A 14,637-nucleotide genomic window follows, 5' to 3' on the forward strand; every position below is an offset into this window, starting at 1 on the left:
AGGCAAGCATGTTTGCTATTGCCTGTCACATGATATTCGTACCCGGTACACAGCTGGCTGTTTAACAAATGTTTTAAAGTATGCCATACTATTACTATTAAATGTCCTCATAAGGTCTCTATAACAGCTACAATGCTGAAAAAGGTAACTATATTTCATCCAAAAATCCATAAAACATTTGAAACTTAGTTATAAACCTACCCAGTTTTGTTCATATTCTGATGGCCTTTCTGTCACACTTTCTTCTTCATATGAAGGGAAACCTTCGCGTCTTGCTTGCAGGTACTCCATCCGTAGCTGCTGGATGCGGTCTGCATTCCCAGATGCTGTGCGGCCACTGAAAGTCAAGTTGATACAATGAATGCATATTTATAACTAGCATTTGCTAAAAAATGCTCATTTGCTTTAATGCAAATTGTTAATGTTTACAGGCATTATTTCCATCGAAGCCTGTTACCATCTGGATGTTGAATAATCCTTATATTAGGAGCTTAACTACTTTGAATAAAAACAGTATCACAGACAATGAAAATGTTTTTTAGCTTATCTATAAATTAGACAAACATGAATATTCAATGTTATGCAAACAATGACGAAAAACAGCCCCCCACTGCCCAAAAGCCATAATAAGCACAAGCAACAGAAAGACCAAAAAATAAATCTTCATGGAAGTCAACACCTGCAAGATGACATTTTTTTCCGCACACAAAAGGCTCTTTACATACGTACGGGAAATAAAAGTCATCCACAGAAAATAAGAACTAAACTCTGGACACGTTCCCTGCTGGAGACAGCATTGAGGATCATCTATTTTTTATTTGCTGGCTCCTGTTGGGCTCATATGCACCATGCTTCTTCATAATGGCCTTTCCAACCCTAAACTAACCTGAATTTTGTTAAAATCTTTAACTCTTCCAAATGTCACACAGTACATTGTATCATGAACTCATAGTTCTCCTCTAAGTCCTTGAAAGCAATATGCAGGGGATTCTGTCATTGGCAAAGGGATTAAAGGGAAGGTTGAGAGCAGTAGGACATAACCAGCAAAAAATCGACCAAACGCAAATAAAAACACAGATAAAGTGTCGATTACAACAACGGAAAAATCTATCTATAATATCCAACGACCCATACATGAAAATATATACTCTGGAGTATGGTGATACTTGAAAAATAAGTAGGCAGATATATTAACCCATATTATGGGCTCAAAGGCAAGCACTTTTAGCAATGGCCCAGCTGGGTACTAGGCAAGAGATATCTGCAGTATTGAAGGCATCCCCATGGGTCATTTTGTAATATAAAACATACCAGGTTAGCTCATTTTGAATGACCACACACGCAAATCTGGGCTGCAGGTAAAGGCAGGGCTAACATATCCCCAGACTTTCTTGGGTATCTTTGACTTACAGGCTGTCCGATATACTGGCAAATGTCGAATTTTATGAGGATTGCTTTAGCAGCACTGTGCGTGTTGGAAAATGGAAGAGACCAGGGGTTCAGGAGGCACAATATGTAATACTACAACTCTACAACTGTAATGACGTGTTTGGGCATCAACCACAGACATAACTAGAAACCACGGGGCCCTGGGGCAAAAATTGCCCCGGAGGCCCCCAACTTCAACAGCTGGTCTGTGCGATCATTGCCCCCAAACAACTGGTCTGTGCCTTCTTTGCCCCTTGCCCCCTTCCAACATACAACACTTAAACAAACTACACATACTTACTCATACTCACTAACATCCATGCTCTCTACACAATTACACATCCATGCTCACACACACACAAATTACACATCCATGCTCACACACATACACACACACAATTACACATCCATGCTCACACACACACAAATTACACATCCATGCTCACAAACACACACAATTACACATCCATGCTCACACACACACAATTCATATAATGCTCATTCATCTGCTAAAATACAGGTTTGCATTTATTCCCCAAATTGTTATTTGCTCTACATTTTTTACATAAGCAACTTATTGCCAGAATTCACAGGGTGTCTCCTTATAACCAATCTGTGCCAAAATCACAGACTTAACACTTTCCCAATAGGCACAAAATCCTTACAGTGAGATGAACAGACATTCTAGCCAAACAACACTAAAATATCGATGATGCCTGGAAAGGAAAACAACCACACTGAAAGCGGCCTTCAATATTAATGATCGTTCTTGTAAAAAGCAACTGCTTCTAAGTTTCATTGGTTTGGATTAGACCTTGCTTGGTATCCATCAATACCATCTATTTTAATACAGACATCATTGTTACCAGAGTTTATTACCAGACATTCACACTTGGTAACTAGTGTATACTGCTGACTGGCACCAGAGAATAATTATATATAGAGTTATGGAGTTATTCTGACCCTTGTTGCCTGTCCTTGCCCAATGCTGGATTTGCCCATAAAGTAACACGGTCACACAAATATGGGATGTCAGAACGATAGGACACTTAAAACTATCGGTAGGGTTGAGTATGTCATTTGTTCAATAGCCACATAGCATTCACCTGTTTAAAGTGGAATATATGATTCAGGATTTACACGCAAAAATACAGAGGAATATTGGCACAGCTACAAAATCATTTTTTATAAATCCTTAATAGAAGGTGTCACAAAATGTCAATAAGTGACAAACTGTCACAAGATATCAATAGTGATAAATAGTACCATTATGTTCTTACATAATTATAGTACAGTGCCATTATAACTACCCCTCTCCTAGCTCCAAGCCCTTGCAAGATAAAAAGTTTTCAATCACATTTGGGCTACTCTACCAGAGCTTCTATTCCGTTTATTAATTCATGTTTAGTGGTGTTACATATGTTTTCATGTATATTTAGCAAATATGTATTTTTTGAGACATTGTTTATTTTGGCCGAATGTTGTTTACCTTGTTGTTTTCCCTCCTGATCGCCACCCATCTGGCCTCCTACAGCCATAAATTGACAGTACTTTGAAATGCTCTCTCCTTTTTCAGATCGATTTACTGTTTTTGCTGCATGTCACTAAATATTGTGGTATTTTTGCAAATTTTATATAGATATTGAACTTAACTGTAATTAAACTGAAAAAGCCAAACTGAACTTTCTGAGCCCCTTTTGCGAGGTTTGATGCTGTAGCCTTGAGGCAGGGACATGGTGCTAAGTACTATAAATCACAAGAACAGGCCAATAATTCAAGGCAAAGGTCGGAGATGAACAATCAGAGTGTGTCTTATACAAAATCAGAAGCCAGGGTTATGTCAGGGAACTGGTCAAAATGGGAAGTAGAGAAACAACAAGCCAGAAGGGGAGTAGATGGGAGCAGAACCAGAGACGAACCACTGGTGTATCCAATGAATGGGACAGAATGCACAAATCTGCCAGACAAGGCATGAAGAGATGGCTGAAAATACAGCCATGGCTACAGGAAGCCCGATGGTTAAGTACCTTCACTAGGTCATGCCTGAGCCCCTCTTCTGAGCCCTAAAGAGCTTGATGTCATCTGTGGCACTTGCATAAACGTTTATGACCCCCTTGCATGCTTCCCCACTTAGCAAGGCATGTGTATGGCAGCAACAAACAGCTGCATGTTCCTTGCCAAGTACATTGCTGTGTTTGAGCACAGTTATTTTATCACTTGTCTTTTACACTTCAGTTCTCTTGGTGTTTTTTTTATTTTTATTTATTGCAATCATGTCATATAGCCCTCATTAATATGCTGACCCCATGTAGATACATTATTAATATCAGGCATTGTGGTTGTGGCTTGGAGCACATCCCACATATTCTTCATGAGTGGCTCTGTTTTTAGTCTGTTACATGAAAGCTTTTTGATTATCACTTATTTGAACTCCTCGGTCAGCCATGATGAATCTGGCAAGACCTCTGTTATGGCATTTTTTAAATCAGCCCAAAATAAAGGGGGCGCAAGGTCTATCTCACTGCACCCTTACAAAGGATGCCAGCTATTGATACTGACATTCAATACTGAAGTGGCACGCACCACTATGTAGCACTGAAACAGAGATTGGTAAGAACAGACGTTGCACTCCCACCGCAGGAATTAAGAAAGGTAAGAGATGGGGAGAAAGGTGGCATGATAAATTGTGATAAAGGTGAGAAAATGGAGGGATAAAGAGAAAAAGATGGGCGAGATATAATCAAGAGAGGGAACAGGGAGAGATAGAGAGAAGGGGAGATAATGAGAAAGAGGAGAGATGGGGTGAAAGGGGACAGAGGGTGGCAGCAGCACATGGGTTCCATATATAATATATTTAGATTACACAGGGTGGTTTGGTGGCTTCTCAGATGGAATCCATGAGCTGCTGCCACTGCCTTTTTCTTCCTTAAGATATCAGGAAAGAAGGGTTAAACATAATGCAGTTTATATTATTTATGCAGATCCAAACACACACAGATATATATCTGCCAAGCTATGTGATGTATGTAAGGACGTGTGGGTGTATGTATGTATGTATGTATGTACACTATATAGACAACTATTGGGACACCTGACCATTACACAAACAGGGACTTTTATGGCATTGCATTCTAAATACAAAGACATTAATATGTACTTGGTCCCTCCTTTGTAGATACAACAGTTTCCATTCTTCTGGGAAGGCTTTCCACAAGATTTTGGAGTGTTCCTGTGGGAATGTTTGCCCATTCATCCAGTAGAAGATTTATTTGAAGCCAGGCACTGATGTTAGATGAAAGGCCTGGGTCGCATATCTTCAGTTCCAGTTCATCCCAAAAGTGTTAATGGGGGTTGAGGTCAGGGTTGTGTGCAGGGCAGTCAGTTTCTTCCACAACAAACTCATCCAACCATGTCTGTATGGACCTTGCTTTGTACACTGGGGCACAGTCATGCTGGAGTAGAGTAAGACATTCGCCAAACTGTTCCCAATAAGTTGGAGACATAGCATTGTCCAAAATGTCTTGGTATGTCCCCTTCAGAAATTAATAAAAAAAAATATTGTAGCCTCTTTTCACCATTGGATGTGAATTTGCATATTCCCCATAAGCATACGTTGCACTGTATCTGGAATCCACACTCATATGTTGTCAAAGCCTTTTTCAAAGTAACAGATTTAATCTAAAGTCATTTACATTTATAGTAGTGCAATCGACTGCATCTTTAAAAGGCCAATGTTGATTCCAACTGAATGTTAAAACCACATCTTATTACTGATGATAAACAGCACTACGAATATATTTACAGTTGAATATTATATTTGGTAGACAAGTAGACATTTAGAAATAATATTGTGCCAATTTTCCTAAGGATTTATGTCGGATCATAGTAAGTATGTGGCTATAAGGTATAGGCTTAATTATTTGGCAAGGTCCAAAGAATATACAGTACATGTATGTATGTATGCCATTTTAAATGATCCTACTCAGAAAGGAACACACATGTAAAGCTGCAGAAAAAGCAGAAGGGGGAGAGATGTTATGATAAAAGTAGCGGTCTCTCTCCTCATCAAGGTACTCACCAGGCTGAATGTTGACATTGTGCGACCACCCTGAACCAGACCTGTCGTATACAGGGCTATAGCCCTTATCAGAGACATCATTCACTACATCAAATACTGCTGGGTGCATGTGACCCTGGTGAGCCTTGGTCAGGAGAAGGCTACTCAGGTCAGCCTTGATCAGGAGAATGCTATCCTGGTCAGTCTTGGTCAGGAGAAGTATATCCTGGCCAGCCTTGATCAAGAGAAGGCTACCATGGTCAGTCTTGATCACATATCTCTCGTGCTGATGTATTTTTGCCATTTGAAGCATGGTGCAAATCCCTACTATGCAGATCCTTGCTATGTTGATAAGAGCCTTGTTTGTTACGGTCTGTGCGGGCCTCTTACACACAATATAAATTGGTGACAACTTAAGTGGCAGAATTGGAGCAGCTCCATCCTTTACAATTGGACAAACTCTTGGTTCTATCTGGACATTGCAAATTTGTGAAGGAGCCCAAATTGAAGGACAATAAAAAAGAGAAGTTGTTTCTCCATAGCCAAGGACACAGTTGAGAGTATTTCGAGGCTCACTAATGCCACAGGAAATATTTTTTTGGAGTAATGTGGCATTAAGCAGGTTGATCTGCTGGTATAAGGATATTACATAGATGGCCATTAAGGGCATATTCCCATATGGACATTATGAATGCAATGGAGCTATGCCATAGACAATATCCACAGTGCATAGTAGTAGTAGAAAAGATACCTTCCTCTCAGGCCATACCCCTGACCAGCCCCTTGGCACATTCAGCAACCCATTTCCTCATTTGTATTCATGATACAACAAACCATGTGTGCCTTGTCAGAGAACACAACTATTACTTTTCCGTAATAGTAAACATGGGCTTGTTGTATGACGCAGGGTCTATTTTTCTGGTGTCGATTTGGTTAATTCTGAAAGAGTGCACTAAAAGTGATCCTTACTTTTAGTGGTAGTAAACACGATACATAAAAGACTATATGATATACATTCAAGACATTCAAGTAAAGTCATAGTGTAACTTTACTTCAAGGCTATAATGGATGTAAATGTGAATCTGTGAATGATGATGTGAGTACTGCAGGAGTGGGTATGCCGGGGGGCAATTTTAACCAGAATTCACACAAAAAAGAGTCCGCTTGACTTGGATAGGCTCACCTGTGTAAGAGGGAACTGGGCAGGGTCACGCAACGTAATGTTATGCAATGGCATGGTGAAGGCGAGTGTGCTCTTACACAATGTGTGAGCGGTTAGAAAGAAGTATCCAGGAAGGTAAATGGATGAAGACAGTGAGTATGTTTGTATTTATGTATGTATGTGTGTGTGTGTGTGTTAGCATGACTGTGTATGTGTAGATGTGTATGCCTTTATGTGTAAATGTGTTAGCATGAATGTGTAGGTGTGTGTGTGTTAGCATGTGTGTGCAGGTTAGGCACAGTACTCCATCTGAATATTTTTCCCAATAACATTACCCTTATAAATAAATATATATATACACACACATATACACATGTACTTATAACATTGATGCCACATTTATGTATTAAAGCAGGTATATATTGTGACACAAGGTCTGGTAAAGTGGTAGATGGCAGGTATATTAGACCAGCCTTGGTCAATAGTAGTCTGCCTTAAAATATGTCCCAGGGAAAGATGTTTGACTACAAACTGCACTACTGGCAGTTTTCAAAACCTGGTAAGGGTCCCTGGGGCGGAGCATCTGGAAGAGCAGGGTGGGCCAGTGCTCCAACAGCACTAATTGCTGTATTGATCCAGTCTAGAGCCTGCGTTCTGGACAGGAGCTCCACAGGTGTGGACTAAGTTACAGCTCACCTGTGGCTGATTAATTAGCAGGCAGAGGGTAAAGGGGACTGAATCTGATTCAGAGGAGGAAGCCACTGTTATGCCAGCTAGGAGAGCTGATGAACTGAGGGGTGGTTTCTCTCTGCAAAGCCATATTGATGGTAACTTGTAACCTGTTTTGTTCTAAGCGAAGACTGTTATTCTACTTACAACCGCTGCTGTTTGTTCCTTTAAAATAAACATTGAAGCTGAGCTGGATGTGTCCTGGACTTCATTTACCCTAGAAGACTGTGGTTACAGCCAAGATCCTTGACAAAAGTCCCAAGGAAAAGGGAGGCTTGTCACAATATGCATAAATGAAACCAAATAAAATGCTTTCATGTGTAGGCCGGAAGCTTCGTGTGTAAATCATGTTTAGGTATTAACATTTGATAGTTTCTGGTTTTCTCAGAAAACTCAGTCACCAGCACACATGGGGTTAATGCACTGTCCATGAGTCTTACTAAGGAGAATTTGTGTTATAGAATTGCATTCCGGTAGTATTTCTGCTATTTTTCCCACTGCCAGGTAACGTGAGAGCATAGATGGTCTGAGAGCAACAGTTCTGAATTTCAACTTGGCTCCTGACAATTATATGAATATATGAACTGCATTCAAACCCACCAGATGAATTCAATCAGCACTGAGCAAATATCGCATACATAATCTATTAGTTTACCCCAATGCAGCAGACACATTGAATTCAAGCCCAATGAAGTCATCAGTAATAAAGAACACAAGACTGATAAGATGATATTAAAAATAACCAATTTTCCCACGTTTGTGGCAAAAGGTAGACTTTACCAATAAACCATCATGTCTCCTTTTTTTTACATTTATAAATGATGAGGAAAATATATGGTTTTAATCAGATGGCCGTGCTACGTGAACAGAAAAAAATCTCTTTTTAAAATGCAAAGCTCCCTTTTTGCACAAGTATGGCTGTGTATATAGCAATAGAATATGGAGAAAAAATATATAAAACAAAAGCAGCTTGGAAGAAAATCAGATCAGTGTCTGAGCCTTTAACCCACTCAAAACTGACGAGATATTGAGATGAAGATGCTATTTCCAACTCAAAGCATGAACCCTTTTATTGTAGGTTACCCTAGGTACAAACTACGTACTAAATACACAAAGGTATGTTTTTGGCACTAAAGACAGGTGAGCCAGTATGTGTAACCAAAATGGGACGAGACGACCAAAAATCGTCTTTTGTAGTCTGGTCCTTATAAGCATGATGACCGAGTATGTATTATACTGGTATTTTATATGTAATAATATGTATATATATTATATGTGACACCTAAATTCAAACAATGTTTTTGTAATGAAGTCTGAAGCCCCCTCCCACCCCAGTGTGATACCTTAATTCAGCAAACCATACTGTAATTTATTGTAATGTATTTTGGCCACCCCTCCCAAAGAAATAATGCAAAGGATAGTATGGATAATAAGGATAATAATATGATGTTAGAACTAAAATGTGACATTATCAAATATCATATATCTTTTTATACAGCATTAATAAATTAATAATAATTAATACACTTAGTTCTTTCAGTGCATTTGTTTTCCTTGGAACATTTCTTTATACGGTTGTGCGTGTGAAACTTTTGATGCCGGTGCACATCTATAACATCTATATCCCCTATTGTATTGCTAACATCTTATTATCTGTTATCTCACATGTAATGGAAACCAGGCGATCCTAATCGGCTTGCTTTGCCTCTCTGTTAGCCAACTACAGGAGGGGATATGAGTCTTGGAGGGGATTCTTTAGATCATCCACATGGATACCAATTTTGGAACATATTAATCAATAAATCAATGAGATTATGGGACACCCGTGGGTTGTTGAGAAGGTGGCTTATGGGAGAATTGCTTCCTTTCTCCAGGGAGGAGGGCAAACAATAGAAGAACCTACTTTTTCCATGTTATCCTATGGGGATCAACACAGGCAGCCCGGTTCAACATTTGTTGTATGTAGCCACTGATCCTGAAAAGCCTCTTACCCTACTAGGGGCCAGCACTTAAAACTCCCACTGAGCCCCCCTCATCCATCACAACATCACATTACATATATTAAGGGTCAAACATGCACATTCACTTCTAATATGAAGTTTAAAGGACATGTTTCAACCCTTTGTAATACATACATGACTATTGGTAGACCAATAACCAATTTGCTTCCAAGGCAGAAAAAAAGGGAATAAATGACAATGGAGACAAACATACATGTCATATGGACAGGAAATGAAAATGCCTGGTACGTGGTACATAGAAAAGATATGTGATGTTGTGATATATATATATATATACATATATATATATATATATACACATACGGTATAGATAATGTTTATTTAATCTGCAAATAACATTACATGATTTATATTGTGTATAGATCTATAAAATATAGGATCTGGGAAATACGATGGATCCATTTTGAGGACACAACAAGCATTGCACTGTATAACATCGAATCATACATTTTTAATACACCATAATATGTTTACAAAGATACATTGCACATTCAGTTATTCAAGTGTCATGCAATTATCTTATGTTTCCTTATTAATCATGGCCCAGTAAACCTGCCCTCGGGCTGCAACTCCCAGCATTGTATCTTTTTCTAATTTGAAATGTGTCAGCAGCTAATTTATTTTAAGATGCAACTTGTTTTTACTGTGTGGAAAGTTCATTTATTTTAGGGTGTGATGTACTGATCAGCTGCTAACTGTCGGTATAAATTAACATTTGTCATTTGCATTCTTCATACTGGTGCTAGGGTAACTCTCCAACGCATTTCACAGCCAGAAGCACGACCAACATTTACATATCAGAACTTTAACTATTTCAGAAAAAAAAAGTGATCCATCAACTTATGTTTGGAGAACTAGGACGGCTACATTGTTTTACCACGGGACAAATAAGACTTTTAAGCCTAGGGCTTAGGTCCGAATGTAGTCTAGATTTATAGGTTCAATTCACTGAAGGCTAATCAGGGCGCTTAGTCATTTCACTAATACCGTATCCATGCATTATAGAACATAATTCAATGTATATAAGACACATAACTAGATAAAAGGCTGCAAGTCTTGGCTGAAAAGTTGACCGCTATCTATCTATAAAGGCTTTAAAAAAATAGACGTGTTAATAGTTTATTTTTCAGCATTTCAAGTTTTTTTATGACCACCCTTTGCCTTCCCAACAGCATCAATCTGTTTACAGATCACAGTGTTTATTATGACCACTAATAGACTCTGTTGATCACAGAATATTATTAGGAACTAATTTTTTATAAAGGCAAATGAATGGGAGTTATTGATGACCATGAGAAACCCGTGAAGTACCCTGTCAGATAAGCAATCCCTGTAGCTACAATCAGTCTTGACATTTCTTTATCCATTTATTAATTAAAATCAATCAGACGATTCAGTATTTTTGCTAAAAAAAATAGATTTCCTGTCAAAGTGTCAGTGTAAGAGGAAAGTCTAATATGGTTATACAATGCTATTTATTTATTTTTTCAGTAGAAAAAAACTTGTCCCAGTAAAACCCTTTGAAACCATAAACTGGTCTATAGATAATGAAGATTAGTTCATAAATGTATTGCTTAAGAGAGTGCAGATCCATAAAAGACTATTTATAAAAAGGTGATGTCAAAATAGTTTGAAGTGCAGAGAAAAGCCTGTATTGTGAATTCATTAAAGCAGACCTGTCAGTTTTCTTAGATTTGGGACTTTCATGCACTTAACCCAAAATTAATTTTGTTTAAATATTTAATATACATACATAATAAAAATATACACATAATACAAACCCAAATTATATTTATACTGTATGGGAGAAGACAGCGTTTCTTTATCTGCATGATTATTAGTATTTTAAGAGGGACAGACCCTCTTTGAGACCCTCATCACTCTTTTTTGTAGGAACACAGAATATTTACTGAGTTTGAGTATCATAGAGTTCTAAAAGTTATAATGACATGTATAAAAAGATCAGAAGATACACTCAAATTATACATCAGAAAGCCTAACACCTGATAACTATCAACGTTTGGCCGTTTCATGTTTGGAGATATAGTACTACCCCATCCTCATTACTACTGAAAGTTCATCTTTCCATCAACTAAACTAGCGTGTGTACCCCCACAAGATTCTGCAACATCAACCAACAAGCCCAGTATCATTTTATTGAATATTTTATGTAATTAAAATGTTATTATTTGATTTGTTTTTTTTTTTGTGCTCACATTATGATTAGATTTATATTGCTAGATTTCTTTTAATTCTTGGAAATGAAATATGTAATGAGGAAAAAAAGAAATCAGGATTATGATCAGTAGTGATGAAAAGCATAATTAAATGTCTCGTGCAAACGCTTGCAATGCAGAACGCAGAAGCTACAATGTGTTTTACCGGCTACACGAAGTCCACTACTTCATGTTAATATATAGAACTTCGTAAAGTAGGAAGCAGAACTAGAATGTGTTTCAACCGCTAAACCAACTCCACTACTTTATGTTAGTATTTAGAACTTTGTAATGTAGGAAGTAGAAGCTAAAATGGTTTTTATCTGCTAATACAAGTCCACTACTCCATGTTAGTATATAGAATGTTGAAATACAGGAAGTATAAACTAGAGGGTGTTTTATAAGCTACACCATGTCTACTACTCCTTTTTATCATAGCGTAGTCCTAAGGGATTTAACCCTTGGAGCTCTAATGATATGCTTGGAAACTGAAATGACACAATCTCCTTACATGCAGGTTTCCATTCTGAAGCCCGTCTCGTTACTGTTGTGTATTCCTGTTACATAGCACTGTGCAACGATGTGTGATAATAATCACGTCTGTGACTCTACAAATCTACAATCATTATGAGATGTGTGTAGGATGAAAAAGGGGAAACAGGTCACCTTGCATATATATATATATATCGTATATATAATTAGTTTGTTAGTAAGTTATTGGCTGTTTCCATGGTAACATTACACAGGTGACAGGTGCACTAAAACATTGAAACCACAAACCTTCCCCTTTAGCAATATTTTGATATTAATTGCAATTAATACCAAAAGTGCTATGTTATTTTTGAAGAGATTGTTTGGAAGTGTGACTTTGAGGTGAACGGCATAAAGTAATTCCTGGGATAGAAGAGAGGTCGCCACTGAAAATATACTTACATAGCACACAGGATGTGACACAAATATTCAAATTAGAAACAAAATGTGTGGTATTTATCAAACCCAGTGCATATTTGAAGACTTCAATTATAATTATAAGCTTTAACTATTCTATTAATTTTCTATTCCGCGATTCCATTGAAAAACATTAGGCCAGTAAATGCATTTGCATTTGAATTAGAATAACATTATCTACCGTATTAACATTTCAACATAAATCATATCCATTTCAGGTACAGGAAATTCCCATGAGAAGATTAGTTTGCATGAAAAAGAGATCTGTCCATCATATCTGGTCAAGAGTTTTTCTTAATTAACTATTAATATTGGACATCAAACTGTATATTCTACAGGTTTTTTTTCTGCAAGCAATTAGGCCAGACTATTTAAGGCACAATTATTAGTATTTACGGCTTGGAGGAGTTGAAATCAGCAGGTTAACAATATACTGATTATTAATAATTAGTGGAATGGCATCAAAATAATTATAAAATAAGAACAAGCAGTCATCTTATGCACTCTAATGCATATGATCACTGTGTGTAACCTTTTATTTTACCAATTTGGCATGCATATAGGGTTCTACTAGAATCAGTAAGCCAGCACCGGTTGCTTGCGATTTCAAGGGGTGCTAAGGAGACCACCTGTTCACATGCACACAAAGAAATTCCACTGAATTCAATCAGAGCTCTTTCCTGCCAGTGACTGACACTACCGGAGCGAATTGCCGAGACTTGAAGGAGTGGTCGCTACAGTCCTAGAGCTGCTGCACATTCAGAAGACAAGTAGCTTTTTGAACTTGGACTGGTGGTCAGAAGAAGGATTAAGTGGACAAGGAGAGGAGAGGAGAAAGCAATGAATGAAGCAATTGGAATGGGAAGCGAAGGACAAGGATGGGTGGTAGCTTTTTGTGGACAGATATATATATGTTTTTGTAATAAATGAAATTCCAAGTTATAACTTTTGTTCATGATGACCAACATTATATGTCCAACTATCTAGTACCAATAAATGTGCTACACCAGGTATAGAGCGTGCCACACCAGCCACCCAGCAAATCATTGCAGACTGCAAAGCAGGACTGAAGGTTTGGAAGACATGGAGTACCAGCCAAAAGAATCCCTTTTATTTTAGGTTTCTGATCACAGCAAGGTTGCTGAGACAGCGTACAATTTCCTGCCCCTCAAACTAATGAATTCTTTTGATTAGACTTTCCATCTTTCTGTCTAGTGGGTTCTAACTACAGAACTGAATGTATGTTTATTGCACCCGGCAGCAGATAACCGGGATGAACACATTACTTGCTCAGGAGGAATTGTAGTCGGGACACATCATTCAAATAATGACGGCAACATTAGTTGTGCTGCGGGCTTCAACGCCCAGCTCAGAAACGTAAGTGTTTTTTATGTAAGTGTTTTCTCTCTCCCAACCTATAAATTGATGTGCTTATAATTAGACTCACACATATGGTAATTTATTTCATTTCATTCATCATTCAGGAGGAATCATACATCACTTTAATAGCATTCGCTAATATTCATCTCATTTATTATTTCTATGGCCATATTCAAAACGAACATCATATACTGTAGATCGTCATTATAAAACAAGACTATACAGCTTAATATCTGCCAGACTATCCTAAACACAAGCTGGTCGGTTGTGCTGCTTGTAAATAAAGAAAAGCAAAATAAATTACTGTTTTTTACAAATTGTGAAGCACTCCTAAACGCAAACATTTTGGTAAAAGATAATTCATATTATATAATTGTGTTTAGATAAATATACTGTATGATACTCGGCTGGTTTTTACTTGGTAAATGTACTGTTTAAAGCATAACTGGTATTGAGAGCCCAATACAGCAGGTAATGAAGGCCTGTTACAATTCCCAATATTTCTATATAATGCAGCCATATTACTAAATATTAACCTCTTTGCAACCAATGAGGTACCAGGTACGTCATGAAAATATGCCCATAGGGGACCAATGACATACCTAGTACGTCGAGGGTTAAAAAGGGTCCCACGTTGCTGTAATCACAGAGTCTCCATTGTTGCTGATTACGCTGTCACAGATCTACTGCACTTCT

General features: G+C 37.8%; 1 protein-coding gene across 1 annotated transcript in view; it reads right to left on the reverse strand.

The window, feature by feature from the left end:
• The window catches only part of PARD3B (par-3 family cell polarity regulator beta), a 504,041-nt gene that overhangs the window by 96,969 nt on the left and 392,435 nt on the right, over positions 1 to 14,637 (reverse strand). Inside the window, exon 21 of the mRNA XM_053471715.1 lies at positions 202 to 337. Coding sequence (XP_053327690.1) covers positions 202 to 337 — 136 coding nt within the window. The remainder of the gene's footprint in view (positions 1 to 201; positions 338 to 14,637) is intronic.

This window comes from Spea bombifrons, chromosome 7, assembly GCF_027358695.1.
Source record: "Spea bombifrons isolate aSpeBom1 chromosome 7, aSpeBom1.2.pri, whole genome shotgun sequence".
Taxonomy (NCBI): domain Eukaryota; kingdom Metazoa; phylum Chordata; class Amphibia; order Anura; family Pelobatidae; genus Spea; species Spea bombifrons.